Genomic DNA, 18,039 nt, shown 5'->3' with positions numbered 1-18,039 from the left:
GATGTGACTCTTCATGTTTAAATTTTAAAATCAAAACGTTTAGAAACACTGATAATCGATTACAAGTATTGTGTAATCAATTACATAAGTTTGAAATGATTTGAAAATGTTTTATCACTAGTTGTGGCTCTTGAAATTTGAAATCTAACGTTTTAAACCATTGGTAATCGATTACATGCTCATGGTAATCGATTACAGCTTTGTAAATCAGTTTTGAAAACAATGCTGGCTACTGGTAATCGATTACTACATTTTTGTAATCGATTACCAAAGAATAAAACTCTTTGGCAAAAGATTTTGTGAAAAATTCTTGTGCTACTCAATGTTTTGAAAAACTTTTTTAGTAATTATCTTGATTGAGTCTTCTCTTGATTCTTGAATCTTGAATCTTGAGTCTTGAGTCTTGAATCTTGAATCTTGATCTTGATTGTTCTTGAATTTTGATTCTTGAAACTTGATTGAATCTTGAAACTTGATTATTCTTGAATCTTGATTCTTTGAAACTTGATTCTTGAAGCTTTTTGGACTCCTGATTCTTTGAAACTTGCTTAACTCTTAATTCTTTGGCATCATCAAAATAATCTTGGAAGTCATTGCTTCCACATTTTGATCTTTTTCCACAAGATCGATTTTAACCGAACAAAAGTCGTTTAAGGTGTTGGACCATTAAACGATCTTTTGATTCTTTTGAAAGGAGAGAAACGTTAAGGCATTGGACCATTAACGATCTCTTGGTTGTGAAAGAAGAGAAACGTTAAGGCATTGGACCATTAATGATCTCTTATTTTTTTTGAAAAGGGGTGGTCGACAAAAGCAAAGCTTTTGCTCCTAGGTATTCTCGATTTGTGATGAAGAACTCAGACCTACGTAGTTCTTGTGAAAAGCGGTAAAGTTATGTGTTGATTTTATGCTTTTGAACGGTCCATGTTAACCGATAAAAGCAAAGAGGACCGTTTAAGGTGTTGGACCTTAAAACGGCTTTAAGTGACTTTTGCGGACAAAACTTGGTTTGTGAGTTGATTTTAACCTTAGTTTCACTTTGGTTATTAATCAATTCATTCAAGGAAACTTTCAAAGAAAAACGTCTGGATTGATTTTTATAATTATTTTATTATTATTTTGCTTTTTTGATTTACTCAAGGTTACAGTGTGAATGATCAATTAGATTTTATTTTAACAGTGATAACGACTTAGATAAATGGTTAAAAGCTTGTTAAAAGCGGAAGAAAAGAAAACCAAAAGTGAACGAAATGAAGATAAAAGCCAACAAAACAAAAAATGAATTGAAAGTCTCAGATTCGAAAACTTAACGGTTGAAGACCAAAGAACGCACGAAGAACGAACAAAGAACGGCGAAAAATCTTCACGGAATTGCTCATGGAAACGTCTCGAAAGCGTTACGGAAGCACCTTGGCTTGGATTTTCTTCACGGAATCACTTTTTTACTCAAAACAACTGAAATACACAGCATAGGGGTCAGGGACCCTTTGAAACAGCCCCCTTCTCCTATATATAGGAGGAAAAAGGGAGGAGGTTGCCGCCCAGCTCGCCCAGGCGAGCCTAGGCTTCCTCAGGAAGTTTCTTGATGGACCCACCAAATTGATAAGTTTACCCCCCTTTTTCGTATCTCACGGAAAGGTTACAGAAGTATTACGAAAGCATATCAGTCTTGATTTTCTTCTTTTTTCTCTTCTCTTTCACCAATCTTAAGTGAAATATCCTTATCCAGGGTTTTGGAAATGTTACAGAAGTATTATGGAAGCCCCCGGTGCCATTGTTTAACAAAATGAGGGAGGTGGTTGCCGCCCAGCTCGCCCAGGTGAGCTAGGTTGCTTTCACCCGAAGCAAGAAAAAGTCCAGCATCTTCTAGATGGGCCCAGATTTGCAAATTGCTATTTACACCCACAGTTTGATAAGTTCACCCCCACTTTTGTATTTTTTGGCTGTTTTCTTTCCAAAACCTCATGGAACTTGCGGCGATGGGCGTTAAGCTTTCCGAAGCGACCGATTGAGGTCTATATGCCAACAGAAAATTGTCTCTGGACAAAAATTAGGGCTTGACAATCTATTTACATCCCGTTCACTTTGTTAAATACACCCCCATATTCGTATTTTTGGTCCGTTTCTCTCCGAAATATCCTGGAACTTTACGGATTCCATGGCTATGAGTGTTAAATATTTTGAAGTGGTCAAACGAAGGTCACATGTCCAAACAATGATTCCCGGACGAAATTAGGGTATGACAATATTATTTTTACTTCTAAGTTTACTTATTTATTATTTAAATTGAATGATTATTATTCAAGTTGAAACTATAAATTTATCATTTATATTGTTGATTGTTGAATTAATTATTATTTAAGTTTTGTTCAATTATAATAAATTTTTTAAACATTTTTTACTATTTACTAACAAATTTTTAAACCACAAAAATCAAATCAGAGAAACCATAAAAAATTAATTTTGTTTGATTTAAATTTTATAAACAATTTAAATCAAACAAAATCACATTATACATAATTTTCTTGTTTGGTTCATATTAATTGTAAGTTAAAACAACATTGAAATCAATCCTGAAACCCCTAATGGAGTCAATACACGAGCCTCATCCTTCCGCTCCCGCTTCTCTTCATTGGAAACACTAGAATGTGAACCATAAAACCAAAGCATTTTATCTTCCATGTCTAAACACACAAGCCTTATTTTTATTTATTTATTTTCCTCAGAATACGATCCTAAATATCTTACAAATTCACAATTCTTGGGATTTTAGGTGTGACAGACACTCACACACACAGCACAACCAAAGCATTTTATCTTCCATGTCTAAACACTGAAATGGCGTCCATCTCTACGTGCATCACTGTGACCCCCACTTGTAGGCTTGCTCGGCGGCTACTTTCCTTCACCTCGAAGCAGGCAATAGCATTCCCTTCCGTGCAGCAAAACCCGGTAATTGGGGGAGTCACGAAAAGGGTATGGGATTCTAGGGTTTTGGTGGCGGGGCCGGGTGGCGCAGTGGAAACCGACAAGTTGCCTTCTGATGTGAGAAAGCGAACGATGGATGCTGTGGATGAGTGTGGAGGGAGAATGACCATTGGGGATGTGGCTAGCAGGGCTGGCCTCAACTTGAATCAGGCTCAGAAGGCTCTCCAAGCTCTTGCTGCTGACACAAATGGCTTCTTAGAGGTACTTTACGTTACGTTACCATTTTTTTTTTAATTTTTAGTTTTAAATATGTTTAAAGTCCATAATAAATAATCGTATTTTGTTTTGAGTCCATGTTATCAAACGGGACACCATCACATCCATGTATGATCTTTGGAAGATTCAGCTGTGAGGGGACATGTCATCACTTAATTAATGACAGAGATTCAAAACAAAAAGTTTTAATATATTGGGAACTCAAAACAATAGAAAAGTTTATTATGGACCTAGAACAAAATTCGGTTATTTATCAAGACCTTCAATATATTTTAGCCTAATTTTTATCTTTAATTATTCATGTGGTGTTGTACAATTGTGCCACTGTGATCTCTGCAGGTTTCTGAGGAAGGTGACGTTCTGTATGTATTTCCAAAAGATTATCGATCAAGGCTTGGTGCCAAGTCATTTAGGATTAAAGCTGAGCCATTTTTTGAAAAGGCCAAGGTATCAAGATTATCTATTGTCTTCTCTGCTAACACTTGTTGATGATGTTTTATTTTATCAATTGACTGTGGTTGTTGTATGGCTTTCACTTTGACAGGCTGCAGGAGAATACTTTATAAGGGTTTCTTTTGGGACAGCACTTATTGCATCCATTGTTATTGTTTACACTACAATAATTGCTCTTGTAACTAGCAGTAGAAGGTGCTTCATATGTAATTTCGATATCTATGATCATAATTTATCCTGAAAAATTTAGTAATGTGAATGAGGGAATATTCTTTTTTTATTACAGTGAAGAGGACAATCGTGGAAGGCGTGGAGGCAGGTCATATGATTCAGGATTCACTTTCTACTTTAATCCTGTTGATTTATTCTGGTAATTCTCTTTTATATAGTGTAGGACTTGCATTTTATACAAATTTTCATAAAATTTATCTTCTTGGTTCAGAATTTGAAAAATTATGTACTTTTGGTTGCTAATGAAGTTTTGATATGCTTGAGAAAAAGAAAAGAAAAGAAAAGATAAGGAAGACAAGAGACAGGCTAACAAAGAAGAGGAAAAAAAAGGAAGATAGGCTTAAAGAAATTAGTGTGGTCACTTAACACGTACTTATTTAACATTGGTCAAGGTGATGCAATGTAGTTAAATTAGGTTACTTTTCCCCCTTATTATGATAAGAACCTTAGGAGAACCACACAGCTGGTTGTTATAGTTGGAGACTGAGAGCCCAAGACCTTATAAACCCTACACTAGAATCTCAAACTTCCAATGTGGGACTCAACTCCCATACCTTTCAATTGGATCCTAACATCCCACTATGCTCTGCAACCCCAATGCTCATGCGGGTTGGTTGTGTGCAGTAGCCCTTTAACTAGATTGGGGAGAACACTGAAATGATGTTGGCACCACCTGTGCCACTTGCTTGCAGCTGAGACACGGTGGAAACCTCTGGTATCAACTGATAAGAACCTTGAGAGAATGACACAACAAAAGTTAGCCATTTTGTTTCTAAGTAGATGGTAAAGAACTCAAGCATTCAACCAATCCATTTATCGTTTTGGTGTACAAGTCAAGGATGAGAATGTCATTCAGTGTGAGGTGAGTGAGATCGAACCTGCTTTGATACCAAGTTGAAGACTTTAGATTGAAGAAAAGCTTGAGTGAGTCACTCAGCATATTTGCAATAAGTACAAAGTAGACACAACAATGAATAGCTTTATAAAAGCTGAACAACAGATAACAGATCAGCTTTTGTAACACGACCCACAATGGGGAATGAACGTTCAAAAATGTGGTATGGGAGAGATATTACTAACAGACCATATAACACTGTTGTATACTATATGGCCTAACATTTTTCTGAGCCTATGCGGATAGATGTGTAGGGGAACTGGGTAAGTTGAATTGAATTTGTTTAAACTTTAGATTGAATTAATTATACTCCCTCCGTCTCTAATGATAAGACCCTTTCAACTAATTCACGCCCCTTAAGAAAAGTAGTTGATTTAGTTAATCAAATTAAATCTTTCAATTATTGGTACTATCATTCCAAAATTACCCTTTTTTTATCTCTCTTTTCACTTAATTGCTTCTCATTAATGTTCGGAGAGAAAATAATTAAGGGTATGTAGGAAAAAAAATAATTAATGCATCTAGAAATTAGAAAAGGATCTTATAAAAAGGTACAAACAAATTTCTGAAAAGGGTCTTATAATTAGGAACGGAGGGAGTATTTTCATTCCTCCTGTTATATTCTCAGTTTGTAGCACATGTATCTAGTTTTATGCAAATAAAAAACAACTCATTTCTTTTTGAGAGAAATGTTTGGAGACATAATTTCTTTTTATCCCATGGAAGGTACTGGGATCCATATTATTATAGGAGGCAAAGGCCACAAGCTGATGATGACAAGATGAACTTCATTGAATCGGTGTGTGATGCAAATGAAATAACATGTCATCCCCCCGGACCCTTTTTGTTTCTAAATAAAGATAAGGATTTTTTGTTTTCTGGTAGGTCTTCTCCTTTGTATTCGGAGATGGTGATCCCAATCAAGGAATTGAAGAAGAGAGATGGAAGTTGGTAATAATTGAGGACTGAATTCAGTGGTCTGTTGCCTTTGATTTTTTTTTTTTTTTTATATTTTGTTTCATAGTTGAGTTGGTACCATTTTTCACATTACTTGTTAAAATGCTGTGCATTATTCTTTTTTTTTTTTTTTTTTAAACTTTCCATTATCTTTGCATGTTTATTTCCTTTGATCCACTTGTCTTATGTACAGATTGGGCAATACATAGCATCTAATGGTGGCGTTGTTGCAGCGGAAGAACTTGCTCCATATCTTGATATAGATTCTACAGAGGGAATTAAGGTAATTTAGTATATGTTTGGTTCTGCACTTCTTCCTTTTGCGTCTACAAGCTCAGACGTGCATATTTTATGTGATAAATGGAAGCGAAAAAGAGTGGCATTTTCCTGGACGCAGAAATTCAACGCACATAACATAGTATTATTTGTTTAACAAGGATATTTATCAAATAAAAAAATTGTATTTTGCATTGACATAAATAAGTTTGTTGCTCAGCCCATGGATTTGTCCAACCTTATTTGTAGCACATTTCAGTAGGAATTGAACATGATGAATTTTCACAACATATTTTACATACATTTTGTTTGGCTTTTATTCTATTATTTTACTAGATCTTTGCTTCATTGCCAGCTGTCAATAATAAAATTGAAGAAACAATTTCTCTATTTTTTAGCTCGTGGATACTGAAATTAGCAGCTTAATATCAATTTGCTGTTTTTCAAATGATGTTGACTTGAAACAATTATTATATTCTTATGTAAATGCTGCCTTTATAGAGTAATGGTTTCTGTTAAATGTGTGTGTAGTTTTGAGTGTGGTTGCTATTGTAATTCAACTTTATTTAGAGGACAACAGTATTGTGTCATTGTGAACAGCTGTCCCTCTCCTACTCTTTTGTACTCTCTCTCTATATATGTTATTTGAAAGCAATAAAGAAAGTAGTCAGTGAGTGACATTTTCCTCACAAATTCAAACTTCAACTTGGCATCAGAGCAGGTTCTCCGGCCACCGTCCGCCACTGTCTTCGGCCACCATTTCTCTCGGCGAACTCAGGGTTGGGTGCGCCTTGAAGAGCGCGACTCACCCCTGGAAGTCGCATGGCCAAACTCCCTTCCACGCGCCGCCATAGTCTCGTGCCAGTTTCGGCGCGTGGCCTTCACGCGCCGCACTCCAGTCGCTGGAAGTTCATCGGACCTGTTCCGGCATCTTTGTCGTCTTCACCTGAACACGTTTTCAGGCCTTGTCTTTCGGTTTTGGCAAGTTGTTTGTTCCAGCCCTTGCGTTTCCCTCTTCTTCTTCATTAGGGTTTCCGTTTTTGATCAGAAATGGCTTCTGCTAAATAGTCTAGTGAATAAGAAGCTGGACAAGTTTTACATGGTTCTTATCTTGAGGAGCCTACACTCAGATTTTGATCATGTGCGTGATCAAGTTCTTGCTGGAGACCAAGTTCCGTCAATGGACTCTCTCATCACTAGACTTCTTCGTGTGCCTCATGTGTTGAAAAATGAAAATCTAGTTGATGTTGTGGAAACATCAGCCATGGTTGCACCTCGTGGAAGAGGAGGAGGCCGCAGTGGAAGGGGTGGACGTCCTCATTTGCAATTGCAATTTTTTTATTGCTGGGACAAGGTTTATATGAGATAAATTCAGTAGAGGAATGAGTCATGTGATCCGTAGCTCCAGAATCAACAACCCATGTCACTTGTGCAGTAGATTGTAGAACACTGAGAGCATAGGCTTGGGAAGTACTTGACAATGCCAAGGAAGAACTACATGTGTTTGTGGGTTTGACTAAAGTCTCTAGGACTTCCCTCAATTTTTTAATTTCTTCTATATTGTAATTTGTAAGGGGTCTGGAAGGACTTCTCACTGCAGCACCTGACTGAGTTAGATGGGCTTGTGTTGGTTCTCCTCGTTGAGTACCTTTGGTGGTCCAATTTTAGTTTTGATTTGGAGGCTTACCATGAAGTTTCCAACATCTGTCTTGGGTGTGTCTTTGCTTCTTACAAAAGGTACACCATAGAGAATCCTTGTTTTCCCCTTTGTCGATCTCCATCTTGGGGGCTACACCTCCAGGTTGACCGGTCTAACATTGATCAATCTTCTTTTCCTTTTGTGCAACTAAGGCAGAACTTTCAGTGGATTGAGACTCCATCATCACCCCCCCGACGTGCTTTTTCTACCCGGAAGGCAGCCATGGTTTCATTGAGTGAGGATAACTGCTTTCCTAGCACCTGAATTCTTATAGGATGAAACTGACTATTTAGCCCTGTCAAGAACTTATAGATTTTGTCCTTCTCCTTGTAACGTTTGAGTAAATCAGCATCTTCTATGCATTTTGATTCAAATTGTTCATAATGGTCTAACTTCAGCCAAAGATTCTACAGTCTGGGCATACTCACTAACGAATCGGTCTCCTTGTTTGGTAGTCGCGATCTTCATCTTAATTTCATAAATTTGAGCAGCATCACCAACCTCGTAATAGTTTTGCTTACAGCTATCCCACACGTCCTTGGCGGTCTTCATGAACATGCAAGCATCGCTCACCTCTAGCACCATGGAATTCCATTGCCACGACATCACTACTACATCTGCTTCATCCCATGCACCAATGGTACTGTCTGTGGATTTTGTGACATCTTTCCCAATAAGATGATTCAATTTGCCCTTCCCTTTTAGAAAGGTTTGGACAAAGTGAGACCATTTAAGGTAGTTTTTTCCATTGAGAAGAAGGCCGGGTTGAATATTTTGCAGCTCAACAGTGTCGGTATTTTCGGCTTGGGCGGGGTTATTGGTTGTTGTAGACATTCTTAGTTTTGTTGGGTGAGATTCAAAGGCATGGAGGGTGTTTTAGGGAAGAAAAAAACGACAATATATGCCGTCAAAGGGAGGGGAAAAAACCCGGCAATGCAGGCCGTTCAGCGGAAGAAAAAACGTGTGGCAATGCTGGCCATGAGTTTACACAGGCTCCCATAAATTTTGGAGCATTGATACCATGTCAAAGGATAATTTTCTTATATTATTGATAGAAGAGCATGTGCTCTTAAATAGAATACAAGGTAATCTAAAAAAGAAAATACAATATACAGTGGTATTCTGACAGTCACCATTTTGGTGGACCTCGTTCACAGGCCTCCTGAAGAAATTCATATCAGTGAAAGAGAAAGAGATAAAACTGAAAGCTAAGAAACTGTTATTGTATTATGAAATTGGTTTGTTACAACTGAATGCTCAACAATGTATTTATAAAGAATTCTAACTACATAACTGTTAGTCTAACTAACTGTTATGCTGAGTCAGCAATGACTCAGCATAACAGTTAGTGGTATTCTGACAGTCACCATTTTGGTGGACCTCGTTCACAGGCCACCTGAAGAAATTCATATCAGTGAAAGAGAAAGAGATAAAACTGAAAGCTAAGAAACTGTTATTGTATTATGAAATTGGTTTGTTACAACTGAATGCTCAACAATGTATTTATAAAGAATTCTAACTACATAACAGTTAGTCTAACTAACTGTTATGCTGAGTCAGCAATGACTCAGCTGCTAACTGACTAACTGTCTGTATAACTGACTAACTGTTATGTTGAGTCAACAATGACTCAGCTGCTAACTAACTAACTGTCTATATCTATTACCACTGGATCCACCCACCCGACCCAATCCGTGGAGCCCTAGATCTGGCCCGACCCACTCGAGTCCAGCGTTTGCCTGGTTGGGTACCCATAACTTGTCTTACCCAAAATTAATAGACCGCAGGAGTCGCGGGCTTTGCTTCAAGTGTGGCGGAAATTAGGGCTCGACCCATGTTTGCGCCTACCAACACCTGTGCCTTCTCATTTGGGAAGGAGACGACCCACCAAATGATTCGTCCCCATCATCAAATCCATTCCTCAATTTGATGACGTGCTAGACGAGGATGTTCATGACATGGTCTGTCATATTTTGGTTTATTGCGCACTGATCTAGGTGATTTGGTCCAATCTAAAATTCTTAAACTCAAAGGGCAGTTGGTCGGCTATCCCATTTTCCTGGTCAATAGTGGCGCCAGGCACAACTTCTGGTTAGCTCCCTCAACCTTCCAGTCACAACTACTAGGCAATTTTGTGTGGGCCTTGGTAATGGCAAGAAGTGCTCATCTCAGGGCATTTGCAACGCTCTGCGTGTCAAACTGGGTCGATACACTATCATACTCAATGCATATGTCCTGGATTTAGGTGGCGTTGATATCATTCTTTGTGTAGAGTGGTTGGAGACATTTGGGAAGACCACGATGGATTGGCAGAAAAAGACAATCAGCTTTGAAGACAATGGCCAGTTGATTACATTGTAGGGCCACCACATGCATGATGCTCACCGTTCTCCAACTTTGTAGGGCCTCTTACACGGTGTGGCTATGGTGGATACCACCCTCCTCCAACTCGATTCTTCGTGCTTTTCCTATATTTGAGACTCTAGAGTTATAGCTTGTCTTGGACCAATATGCTTCCGTTTTTGCCTCCCGAGGTGGCTTACCCATGATCATGCTATCTCCTTAATTTTGGGTTCCAAAACCGCCAGTGTCTGTCCCTATCAATACACTTACCACCATAAAGATGAGATCAAGAAATAAGTGGGAGAACTTCTTTATGATGACATCATCCGCAATTCGGTAAGCCCTTTTTCCAATCCTATTATTCTCGTCAAGAAAAAGGATGAGACCTAGAGGATGTGCGTCAACTTCTGAGCTCTGAATCGGGTCACAGTTTTGGATGAGTATCTGATTCCTACCATTAGTGAATTGATAGATGAACTTCATGGCTCCCAAGTTTATTCCAAGATAGATTTGATATCTGGTTTCCACCAAATTCGGATGAGGGAAGCGGATATTCCCAAAATTGCTTTTAGATCCCATGAGAGCCATTACGAATATCTCGTTATGCCATTTGGGCTGGTCAATGTGCCTTACACGTTTCAATCAACAATGAATTCGGTGTTTCGTCCCTCCTCTGTCGATGTGTTTTGGTTTTCTTCGATGGCATCTGGATATATAGCCCCGACTGGCCTTCCCATCTCGTTCATCTCACAAAGGTGCTACAACTATTGTCCCTCCACCATTTTGTTGCCAATCGTAAAAAGTGTGCTTTTGGTTTACCCTTCGTCTACTATTTGGGGCATGTGATCTCGGGTCAAGGTGTCCAAATGGACCCAACCAAGGTTCAAGTAGTGGTGAATTGGCGTACTCCGCTCAATGCCAAAGATGTATGCAGGTTTCTGGGTCTTATAGGTTATTATTGACGGTTTATTCGAAAGTACAGCAAGATTGTCCAACCTTTAAGGCGCTCACCAAGAAAGATGGGTTTTGTTGGGGATCGGCTCAGGCCAGTGCCTTTGAAGATCTCAAACGCCGTTTGGCTTCCTTTCCTGTCTTGGCCTTACTAGCCTTTACCAAGATTCTTTATTGAATGTGATGCGTCTGGTCATGGCCTCGGTGCAGTTCTCATGCAAGACAGACAACCTAATGCCTATTTTAGTAAGGCGCTTTCACCCTGGACGATCTCCAAATTAGTCTATAAAAAGGAGATTATGGCTCTGACTTTATCTGTTCAACATTGGCGTCATTACCTGTTTGGGAGGAGCTTTAAGGTTTACACTGACCATTGCAGTCTTCACCACCTTTTACAATAGCGCCTTACCACTACGGACCAATAATGCTGGTTATCCAAGCTCATGGGGTATCAGTTTGAAGTCATTTACAAACCAGGCCCTGATAACAAGGATGCGAATGCTTTATCCTGTCAACACCTTGCTCCTGAACTTCATGCCATCTCGATCAGTCCTTATTGGGTGTATTTCCCAAGGATACGTGCAGAAGTTCAGCAGGATCCCAACTCGGCTCAATTGAGCAGTGCCCTGCAATCCAACCCTAACACCAATCGCAACTATACCCTTCGCGATGGATTTTTATTCTTTAAGGGTCATCTAATGCTGCCTAAGACCTTAGCTTTGATTTCCACACTCTTAGCTTAATTTCATGACACAGTTGTAGGAGGACATTCGGGGTTCACCAAGACTTACAAGAGGCTCGCTTTGTCCTTTCTTTGGAAGGGGATGCAGAAGTCCATTATGGACTATATTTGTCGGTGTGATGTTTGCCAGAGGAACAAATATCACGCCATGTCCCCTGTGGGTCTGCTCCAACCCATTCCAATTCTAGAGAGAATTTGGGAGGAAATCTCTATGGATTTCATCACAGGATTACCACGCTCCCAGGGTTATGAGGTGAACAGTAGCGGAAGCCTTCATACAGGATGTTGCTAAACTTCATGGATTTCCCAAATCCATTATCAATGATAGAGACCACTGTTCCTCATCAAATTCTAGACTGAGTTGTTTTGTCTCTAGGGGACCACGTTCAAGATGAGCACCACTTACACCCCCGGATCGATGGCCAAATGGAGGTGGTCATTGGAAACCTTCCTTTGCTGCTTTGCTTCAAAACAGCCTACCAAGTGGCATTTGTGGTTGTCCTCGGCAGAATTTTGGTATAACACCTCCTCGCGTTTGGCAATGACCACATAAGCAACAATCTGTTGCACTACGCATTAATCCCAAATTGTCCCCACGCTACTTTGGGCCTTATCAAATCCTTTCGCAAGTGGCAGAGGTGGCCTACGAACTTAAGCTTCATGATTCGGCCCGCATTCATCCTGTCTTTCACGTGTCTCAGCTCTGAAGGTCAGTGCAGAATGGTTCCGCGGTGAGTTCCTTACCCCTGATGTTGGAGATTGATGACTCAGAAACATCCAGTCCGGAAGCTATACTTGCTACTCGTGTCAGGAAGCATCAGGGCACACCAATGGAGGAATGGCTGATCCTTTGGACGTCACAACCCACGGAAGAGGCAACTTGGGAAGTGGCACATTCCATCAAGGACAAATTTCCCAGTTTCTACCTTGAGGACAAGGCAAATTTCATAGGGGATGGTATTGATAGGAATTTAGTTTCCAAATGAAATAGGCCCTTTAAGACATACTCGAAGGCCCAAGTTGACAAAGGCCTGACCCCTTTCTGTTAGAGGAGAGTGTTAGTGGAAATCAGTTAGAGGAGAGAGAGAGAGAATGTTTCTGTTATATTGAAGTCGAGATTGTAGAAGGTATGCGATATTTTGTCAATAGAATTGGGAGCTGTGAGAACCTTTCTCAAGCTTGGGGGAGCATCTGCTCTCGTTTGGTTTACTTTTATCTTTGCTGCTCTGTTTCTTTACCTTGTTTTTGGTTATACTGATAGTAGATACCTATCAGACCAAAAGTATTGGTTTCGGATTTTATACCAGTGAAAACCAACAAAAACTTTTACAAGGACCAAAATTAAAATATGCTTATTTAACATAGACAAAACATATTTGACCAGCATTTTTGATATAATGTTATTCTCTGTTTTTATTCCTACTTTTTAACTTTGTATCTTTGGATGGTTACAGGATGATGAATCCTATATCTTACCTGTGCTCTTACGATTTGATGGTCAACCTGAGGTTGACGAGGAGGTATACTGAGACAATAACTTCTGCCCTTCCTCATTTTCCTCTCAAATGATGTTTACAAGATGATACTGTATATTAGTCCTTAGAATTGTTATTTGTTTCCACTCACTAGTTGGCACACATAACTTGCCTAATTTTTTTAAGGATGTAATGCATTTTGTTTTTACAGAAGGCATTAATTTCTTGCTCATATAACAATACCTTCTGCCACTCATGTATAAAATATAAAGTATTTATTGATTTCTTCTATGAATTATTTTTCCCCTTATTTCCCCTCTTTTTATATATACTTGCAGATTGCTTGTTATGCAGGGAAATATTCTATATAGGTTTCCATCTTTGCAGACGACAGCTTCTCAAAAGAGTAAGAGAAAAGAATATGTTGGAAGGAGATGGGCAGATTGGGTTGGAATTGAGAAGTTTTTCAAGGAGAAAAAATGGCAATTCAGGTTCTTTATTGTATTTTTTTGTGACCTAGTCGTAGTTATCCATCTATGTTTTATTAAACCATAACATTAGTGTTTGTTCTATTGTAGTATAACTGGAACGTCAGAGAGAGCAATGGTCATTGGCCTGGGTGGCCTCAATCTGTTTGGAGTTATTATTCTTGGAACCATGTTGAAGTATACCCTTCACATGATGCATTAGAACATTAGTTTTTCGCTTATGTTATTTCAGTGCCCTCACTTCTGTTTTTTTGTTGATCCAAAGAGATACGGCTGTTGCACCCAGTAGCTTCATTAAATTTGTAGCCGACATATTTCCTCTTCTTCAGGTAATGACCAGTATTTCTATTTTCTAACGGATGATATGCTGGGTGACCCATTTAATGAATCTAGGATAGGCTCTGATATCATCTTAGAATGTCGGTTTGGGGCTTAACTCAATCCAAAAGCTAGCTCAAGAGGTTAGGATTGCACCTCACTTTTATACTCTATCTTGGCTTTGTCTTTAGCCAATAAGGGACTTGGGTTTTTTCCAATAGCACACAACATTTCTAACTTCACTCCAAACATGCACTAAGTTGTTCAATATTGGAAAAGGAGTTGCAAATTATCTTTTTTAAGGAGCATTTTGATAGAGGATGATGATATTTCTAATTTTGAGAATTTGAAGGCAATATGTTGCTGCAAATTTAAGATGATAAGTTCATGATTAGTAGTTGGGTTTAACTTATGTTTTCTCTAATGATATACTTCCTATGTGCATTAGTGTGGTCACTTTCTTGATATCTATGTAATTTATGAAGGAAGAAAAAAATAGAAAAATGGAGAAAACTGTATGACTAGATGATAAATAAAAGGGTTTAATTACCCTTTCGGTACTTATAGTTGCAATGACTTTCCTTTTTAGTTCCTATGGTTGCCATTTCTTTACCCTTTTAGTCTTTGCCGTCAAGTTTCAACTAACGTTTTTTGAAATGAATGTGATGTGGCTCATTTAATCCACGTTCATCTCAACCAGCATTAAGCGACTTTAGATTACAAAGACTAAAAAGGTAAAAAAAATGACAACTATAGGGATTAAAACGGGAAGATTTAAACTATAGGGACTAAAAGAAAAAATTCTTACAGCCATAGGAGCCAAATGGGTAATTAAATTGACCAATAAAATGCATTACCCGAATCTTATCAAATTCAAACCCTGATCCTTTGTAAAAATCTTAACCCCTTAAATAAGGTATATACATTCCAGCCATAACTCAACCTCTATTATAGAAAGGCTAGACCCCAAACATATTGCAGCATCGCAGTAATAGTTTGCAAGAAAGCTTCACTCCGCGAACCTGATAAAGTGGGTTTGATCACATAATGGATGAGATGATCCTAAAGAATGACAAGAAAGTGAGTAAATAAAAAAAGGGTTGATCAACATATCATTTTATTGATGCTTCACTAGTTCACTTGCCTTGCCTCGAGTCATGGCCATTAAATTAAATTTGAGATAAAAAGCACAGAGAAATATAAAAATTATAGAACAAAATGTGTTCATAATTTGGCAACTGTTTTGCACTTCCATTAACGTTAAATATTTCCTGGATGAGGAAGGTAAATCTTGTAACTGTAGTTATTAGCATTGGATTAGCATCACTGTCTCATATTCTATGGTAATATTTGCAGATTTATGCTGGTTCCTTCTTTGCAATTCCTCTTGTTCGGTGGTTTTTTATTCGGAAAAAGAATGCTGATATCGAAAAGAGAAACAAAGCTAGGCAGCAGTGTGCACAAGTTCTTGAATTACCTGACACTTCACTAAGGCAGAAGGTATGATTTATGAAAGTCATCTTGATTATATAGTATGCATAGCATTGTCTCCCTCCATTGATTTTTATTTACTAGAAAATTCAAGAGAATGTTTCTTTAAGTTTATGAAGTCAACTGTTAAAATTAGAGAAACTGACGGATTCTTGAGTGAAAACCGTGTGCCAGAGTATGCAGTGGATATCTGGTTATATAGGTTAATTACATTAAATACACATAAATAGAGGATATTGTGTTTCTTCTAAATCAACAGTAACCTTGTCTGTGTATGGAAAAATATATAAGGAGCAAGGAAATGTTTTAGATATTCATTTCTCTCATTTCTTGCTTTATATACTTCTACAACTCTTGGCTATCTTTTTTTTTTCTTTTTTATAGTTTATAAGTATTCCTAGTAAATTGAATGACCTTGTAAACATGTAATTGAATTTTGGAAATGATTCCTTGAATGAGTTGTCCATCATTATATTAGTGCATTCAATCTCATTTCTATATTGTTTTGGATGGTAGCTGCTTACTCGATCACATAAGTGTGTATCACTATGATATGCTCAGTTCAACTATGGAACTTATTAGGTGGGATAGGAGATTGCTTTTACTCAGGCATAATCTCCCTGAGAAATTCTTTGTTCTGGCTTTCAGCTTTTCAGTGCTCGGGACATGGCCGAAAAGACAGTCATAGGACAGGATCAAATTGTGTATAGTACTGACAAGGACTTACTTGAGCAAGAGTATGAAGCTCGCGAATGGGATAAAAAATTTCGGGAGCTAGAGAGGTCTGATTAAGGGTCAACTGTTAATCTGTTATACAGGTAAACTGTTTAACTTCTATTTGAATGTATTTCATGTTATATTATTTTGATGGCAAATGCATGGGTCTGTTTGGCAAATATAAAAGTTAAAAGCTAATTTTTAGCAAAAAGTTGTTAGCTAAAAAATGTTGAGCGTGTATTGAAATTAGAAATGTTTTGTAAAATTAATTAAAGTAGTTGATAAATATAAAATATGACAAAACATGTTTATATATATGTTTTTTTCTTTATATTTTGTTTTGTAGACAAAAATATATTTCTAATAATTATACTTTCAAGTGTTTTAGTTAATTTTGAAGTCTTAACATTTTGTTTTTTTTAAATTTAAATACTAGTAAAATAATACTTTTTTAATTAATGTTTTTAAAACTGGACTGAACATTGAACCTTTGAAGGTATTAGTGTTCAAGGTTTAATGGTTCAACAGTCGAATCATTATTAATGAAATAATAAAATAATTTTAAAAGACATAAATAATATGAAATACAAAAAATATAATAACTTTATAATACTAAAAAGTAAAAGCTAAAATAAAAACATTATTTTATTTTAAAGGTTCTTAACATTTAAAGTACACATTAAAGACCAAATGAAATATATCTTAATAGGTTTACGTTTTAACAAAATACAATGTTTATTAACAATAACAAGTTTGCATCTAGAATAAAGAAAATGATAAATTAATATAATATAAAATTATAAGAAATCAAGATACAAAAAATTGAAAACTAATATAAATGATTAGATTATATATAAGATAAATTAATAATAATTGGTAAAATAATTTATTCTAATTTGTAATCCTTCTTAAATGTGTTTCTATTTATTTTAAAAATGTTTTAGATTAAATTTAGTAAATATTTTTTTAAAAAATACCTGTTCAAACCGGTTTTGTGCACCATTTATGAAAAGGGTGTTTTTTTTTTTTTTTTTAATGTTACCTGGCTAGTCTAGTTTGGTTTAAACTTTCCAATAATTTTGAAGTTCATAGTGTCTTGTGATGATGACGAGGGTGTGAATATTGTGAAGGTGAGGGTGAGGGGTTTTCTTAATATTAAGGAGGGGTATTGGAAGAATTTTTTTATACATTGAGGATAAAAATAAATAAGAAAAGTTATAAGTTAGAAGTTTGAACGCATCTTGAAAAGTGCAAGAAAATATGTTTTGAAATAATGAGATAAAGCTCGTTAATGAATTGTCTTTATTTTGGTCAAATAAGTTTATAAGCCAGTGAAATAAAAACCAGTTATAATAAAATCTTTACTTCACTGAATGGGTCATAGTTTCATTAAAATTTCAGGGCGTTGAGCCTACATTTTACCATCCATGTATTGACAATTTTAGCACAGCATCTAGGCTGCCTTCTGTGAAAGCATTGGATTTAGCCCTGGTATATTGCAGCTTTTACTGGTTCAGTATCAATCTTAATTCATTTCTCTTAGATCCAGTAATTTAAGTGATAAAATTTGTAATGTGATCTATAAAAGAGGAATAGTGAAAGTTTCTATAGGACAATCAATGTAAGTTAAATTGGCATTGCCTTTGTATTTATGTTTTATACGTCAGAGTTTCGAAATTTATTAGCGCGTTGAAGTAGAACATAATTAACCTTTATCATAAAAGTTCCACAGATTATGAGAAACCACGATTGTGTAAGATACCCATTGGTTTGGAAGTTTCACATTTTGTCTAGGTGAC

At 37.0% G+C, this 18,039-nt stretch overlaps 1 protein-coding gene across 1 annotated transcript; it reads left to right on the top strand.

Moving 5' to 3' along the window:
* The first annotated feature begins 2,570 nt into the window (after positions 1-2,570).
* Positions 2,571-17,877, top strand: LOC100803972 (uncharacterized protein At5g03900, chloroplastic). Its single transcript, XM_003537288.5, has 14 exons — positions 2,571-3,189; positions 3,544-3,651; positions 3,749-3,852; positions 3,944-4,027; positions 5,510-5,582; positions 5,669-5,734; positions 5,934-6,023; positions 13,206-13,271; positions 13,581-13,717; positions 13,805-13,891; positions 13,980-14,043; positions 15,389-15,532; positions 16,172-16,341; positions 17,642-17,877. Exons 1-13 carry the CDS (start codon positions 2,839-2,841, stop codon positions 16,313-16,315), a joined length of 1,518 nt encoding a protein of 505 aa, XP_003537336.1. The 5' UTR covers positions 2,571-2,838; the 3' UTR covers positions 16,316-16,341; positions 17,642-17,877.
* The last annotated feature ends 162 nt before the right edge of the window (positions 17,878-18,039 follow it).

Source organism: Glycine max, chromosome 11 (assembly GCF_000004515.6).
Source record: "Glycine max cultivar Williams 82 chromosome 11, Glycine_max_v4.0, whole genome shotgun sequence".
NCBI lineage: Eukaryota > Viridiplantae > Streptophyta > Magnoliopsida > Fabales > Fabaceae > Glycine > Glycine max.
Note: the sequence above shows the minus strand (reverse complement) of the source record. Positions and strands in the feature narration are given on the sequence as shown.

Coding starts and splice junctions, on each gene's coding strand:
- LOC100803972 (XM_003537288.5), top strand. CDS start 2,839: ATGGCGTCCATCTCTACGTGCATCACTGTGACCCCCACTTGTAGGCTT. Junction 3,853..3,943: donor CTTGTAACTAGCAGTAGAAG/GTGCTTCATATG, acceptor TTTTTATTACAG/TGAAGAGGACAATCGTGGAA. Junction 5,583..5,668: donor AGATGAACTTCATTGAATCG/GTGTGTGATGCA, acceptor GTTTTCTGGTAG/GTCTTCTCCTTTGTATTCGG.